Here is a 5,050-nt window from a genome sequence, read left to right on the forward strand (position 1 = left end):
GGTCAGTGTCCAATTCATGTTAGTTATGTTCAAGAAGAATTCAAATAATCTTATCCAGCACTAGTAGTTCTGAAACAGACAGAAATGATTCAATGTTATTTTTGGCAAGTTGAAACTCCATGCTTCTAGCCATTAAAATCTACTGTCTTACATTCTGTGAAACAGTGTCTAAAAAGGATCATTTGATTTTCTGGTTCTGAACTATTGCCATCTATGGTCATCAAGATGTTTCATTTTTCCTCTTTTTAATTACCTTACAATTGTTTGTATCTTGAATGTGTATCAAAGGCACATGTGTATCAAAGGCACATGTGATAAACATTTGGTTCTTGGCTTGTGACACTATAGAATAGGAGACTGTAGAGTCTTTAGGAGGTGTGGTTTGATGGAAGGAAGTTAATTCATTGGTAGGATATTCCAGAGGGGCTTAGGATCATGGTCTTCCTCCTTTGCTTTTCAATTGTTACGGGATCAACAAAAGTATCTTTTACCATGAGCTTTGAACACAACATTCTGTCATGCTCTAGGCAAAGACATCAAAGCCAAAAGATTATAGGACACTTTGAATATTGCCTTTGATTATTGTGAGTCTACACAGACCTTTTCTCCTTAGAAGGTGATTATCTCAGTTATCTCAAGGTGATAGAACCTGAATAATACAGCATCCACCTAAAGATATATAAATATAATGATTATTTAATCTTTTATAAGACTAGTGTTTTTTGTTCTTTGGAATCAGTTACTTTAAATATATTGTCCCCAAGTGAAGAACAAACCAGTTCAACATAGGTTAATTTGCTTAAGAGACTATAAATTTGAAATTAAAAAGAAACTCCAGCTTTTAATTCAACAAAGATTTTAAAAGATAATGACTGAGCCCACAATAAGTTTACTGAAACCTCAACAAAAACTCATACTTTTATATTTCAGAAAGTTATGTCTTAGGAACTAAGCCACTCTGGTAAATGACTAAAAAACTAACTTCCTTCCACTTAGCCACACCTTCTGAAGGTATGAGTTCCTAAGTCTAATTTAGTTCCTAAGACCGTGTTTCAGTCTTCAGAATCACTTCTATAGTACTCTCCAGATCTGGAGTACTATCCCCACTTTTGAATATGGTTTCTGGAGAAGTCACAGTCTACATTTTTTCACGGACTTGATGAAAAAAGCCTAAAGTTTCAGGGAACTATTTGAAGAAGATCTTAGTATTTCCAAGACCTGCTTTAAATAGTTCAATTAACCCTTCTTGATACTTAGCCTTTCTGGGGCTCTGGATTATAGCATGGTTATTCTATACTTAATAGCTAATATCTACTTATGAATGAGTACATGTTATGTTTGTCTTTCTTGGTCTGGGTTACCTCACTCAGGATGATTTTTTCTAGTTCCATCCATTTGCTTCCAATATTTCTTGGTGTCTTTGTTTTTAACAGCTGAGTAATACTCCATTGTGGGAATATACCACATTTTCTTTATCCATTTCTTGGCTGAGGGACATATAGGTTGTTTCTAGGTTCTGACTATTACAAATAAAGCTGCTATGAACATAATTGAGCAACTATCCTTGTGGTATTGATCATCCTTTGGGTGTATGCCCAAGAGTAGTATAGCTGGGTCTTGTAGTAGATTGATAACAAGTTTTCTAAGAAACTACCACACTGATTTTCAAATTTGCTGTACAAGTTTCTATCCCTACCAACAATGCAGGAGTACTCCCCTTGCTTAACATCCTCTTCAGCATAAGCTGTCACTTGTGTTTTTGATTTTAGCTATTCTGACAGGTTTAAGATGGAATCTCAGAATCTTTGATTTCCATTTCCCTATTGGCTAAGAATGTTGAGCATATCCTTAAATGTTTCTCAGCCATTTGAGATTCTTCTGTTGATTTTTTAAATTTCTGTTGATTTTTTTTTTTTAGGACAATGACATGGTTTGTTTATGGGAGTATTTAAAAATAAAATATTATCATCATAGTAAAGACCGAAAGATCCTAAAGGTGTCTGGAAAAGTTCCTTTTTAAAGAGAAAAGGGAAATTAGGGTAAAGTCAGTCGGGGTAGAAAGTTGTTCCCTTCAGTGAGAGAACTGCCTGTGGTCTGCTGTCTTCTTGCTGATGTGTTTAAAGATCTTGGACTTCTCCACTTTCTTTGTTTTCTGGTAACCAAATCCACCACCACCTTTTTAATCCACCTCTCTTTTTAAGCTTGCCATCATGGCTGCTCACGTTCAGATCCACAAAAGGAGGGACCTTAAAACCAAAAGACAGAGCCACCGGAGGCAAATTTAAGTTGTTCACATTAAAGATCTGCTTGAGAGAATGCGAGTCGTATGCTCGAATGTATGACTTGTATGCTTCCTGTGCAGACTTATGGAGAAAGTAGTTCTTTTCAATCAGCTTTTCCAGCTGAGACTGAATATCAGAAACTTTAGACGAGGAAAAGTCAAACTGATTCAGTGGAACCTTGGATTGTTTCAGGTAACGAAGGAAACCCAACTCTTCAGGGCGTAGGATGAGTAGGGCGTGCCCTCTCCAATTCAGGCCTCTGGCCTTTCTACCCACAAGATGAATGTATTCCTTGGGGTCATCAGGAGGATCATACTGAACAATCCAGTCCACTTCAGGGATGTCCAGCCCTCTGGCGGCCACATCTGTACACAGCAGTATCACTGAATCTGCATTGCAGAATTGGAAGAACGTGGTTGTTTGATTATTCTGCTTTTGCTTTCCATGGATGGCCAAGACAGGCAGGTCAGTGTAGTTCAGTAGCTCATAGTGGTACTTCACAGACATACATGATGAAAAAAAGACAGTCCCTTTCTTCTTCCGGTTCTTCTTAAGGAATGTAAAGAGCAGAAGGAACCTCTTCTCAGAGGGACACACAACATATTCATACTCAAGCCCATCCACCATGGCAACCTCTTTATCGTCATCAACACCCACATACAATGGCTCTTTTTTCAGAGAAATTCTTGCCAAGTCTTCAACTTTTCGAGTTTGTATGGCAGAAAAGAGCATGGTTTGCCTGCGTACTGGCAAAAGTTTAATAATTTGCTTTAATTCTTCAAACCCAACATCCAGGATACAATCAGCCTCATCAACAACCAGACACTGGAGGTTCTTGTACATAAACCCTGGAGTATTCTGCTTGTGGTCTAGGAGCTGGCCTTGGGTAGCCATGATGATGTTGATGCCATTGACAAGCTTCTGCACTTCAGCAGACCTGTTATTGCCACCCATGATTAGCCCATACGTGTGGACATGGTGTGTCATCAGTTCCTTCAGAACACCGAAGGTCTCTGGTAGGAGAGAGAATCAGGACTCCTGTTCCATTCCTGGGCATGAACTTCAACTTGCCAATGAGCTCGATGACAGGGATGAGGAACGCAAGTGTTTTGCCACTGCCTGTTTTCCCGGCTGCCAGAAGATCCCTGCCTTCCAGAAGTGGCCTGATACTTTTATGTTGGATCTCAGTCATGCGCTTGAAGCCCATTTCTTCTATAGCCTTCAGAGTGTTTTCATTGACGAGGTTCGACAAGGAAGCAAATGAAGTGTCTTCAAAAGCAGCTGTCAGTCCGAGGGCCAGGATGGGCACCTCCCTGTCATGTGGCTTTTCTACGCCATCTTCCGCGTTCTCGTGAGCCCCAATGATTGCTTCAGTTCTTGCTTTTTTGGTGTCAGGCCCAGCATCATTTGCCATTTTCCTCTTTTTCTTCTTTTTCTTTTTTTGGTTCTGAATCAGGAGAAGGTGTTGCTGCTGTTTCCCCATTGGTTAAAGTGGTAGGCTTTTGGGGTGATCTTTTAACTTTCAAGTTTTCCACTGTCTCTTCAGGCACGCCTCCACTTTGTGCTTCTGCTGAGCTCACATTCACAGAATGTTTCACGGCTTTCTTAACTTTTCCGACTCTGACTTCTTCTTTAGGCACATCTCCGTTTTGAAGCTGTGACAGGCTCATGTCTGATGCTTCTTGCAGCTTCAGGTTTCGCTGCCGCAGTTTGACGTTCCGCTTCTCTGTCTTCTTGCGCAGGAGTTTCATCTGTAAGTGCGACATGTTGCCCGGCTGCACTAGCAAGCTGCGCGGAGCTGCGGGCGCACGCGCGGGGTTGATGTTTTAATTTGATTATTTGGTTTGTTGATATTTAGTTAATTGTATTTTTTATAGATTTTGCCAATCAGCTTTCTGTTGAATGTAGTGTTGGTACAGATCTCTTCCCATTCTGTAGGCTGCTGTTTTGTCTGATTGACCATGTCCTTTGCCTTAGAGAAGCTTTTCAATTTCATGAGGTCCCACTTATTAAGTGTCGATTCTAGTGTCTTTGCTACTGGTGTCCTATTCATGAAGTTGTCTCCTGTGCCAATGCAGTCAAGGCCATCTCCTGACAAGACTTCAAATGCAGTGAGTAGGAAACCAACCCAGCTACATAACCTTCGACCTACAGTCTGTCATGACAATGGGATATGCTAGGGTAAGGGTGTCCTAGAGATTGAGGGAGCTACCAACCAATGACCAGTCTAGCTTAAAACTCATGGCAGGAATGTGATCCCACCCCTGACACTGACTGAAGTTCCAGGACCCACAACCTGAAGACGCAGTGACTTAGGAAGAAACGAACCATGCCTGGGGTGGGCTGGGGATGTCAATGTAATAATGCTTAATGATATTCTGCTATACACATAGATTGGTGCCTAGTACAATTGTCATCAGAGAGGCTTAATCCAGCAACTGATGGAAACAAATGCAGATACCCACAGCCAAACATTAGGCAGAGCTTAGGGAATCCTCCAGAAGAGGGGGAGAAAGGACTGTAGGAGCCAGAGGTGTCAAGGACACTGTAAGAAAACTCATAGAATCAACTAATCTGGGCTTAATAGTGGTTCACAGAGACTGAACCAACAACCAGGAAGCCTTCATGGAACTGACCTGGGCACTCTACATATATGTTAGAGTTGTGTAGCTTGGTCCTCTTGTGGGACTCCTAACAGTGGGAACAGGGTCTATCTCTGACTTTTTTTACGACTTTCTGGGGCCTTAATCCTCACATTGGGTCACATT

The 5,050-nt window shown here is 41.0% G+C and overlaps 1 protein-coding gene across 1 annotated transcript; it reads right to left on the reverse strand.

Moving 5' to 3' along the window:
* Positions 1 to 2,071: 2,071 nt before the first annotated feature.
* Positions 2,072 to 4,048, reverse strand: LOC118578661 (ATP-dependent RNA helicase DDX18-like). Its single transcript, XM_036179798.1, is given in 4 exon segments — positions 2,072 to 2,176; positions 2,178 to 3,294; positions 3,296 to 3,726; positions 3,728 to 4,048. Coding segments are annotated over 4 exon segments (1,974 nt in total).
* Positions 4,049 to 5,050: the final 1,002 nt, after the last annotated feature.

Source organism: Onychomys torridus, chromosome 2, assembly GCF_903995425.1.
Source record: "Onychomys torridus chromosome 2, mOncTor1.1, whole genome shotgun sequence".
NCBI classification, from domain to species: domain Eukaryota; kingdom Metazoa; phylum Chordata; class Mammalia; order Rodentia; family Cricetidae; genus Onychomys; species Onychomys torridus.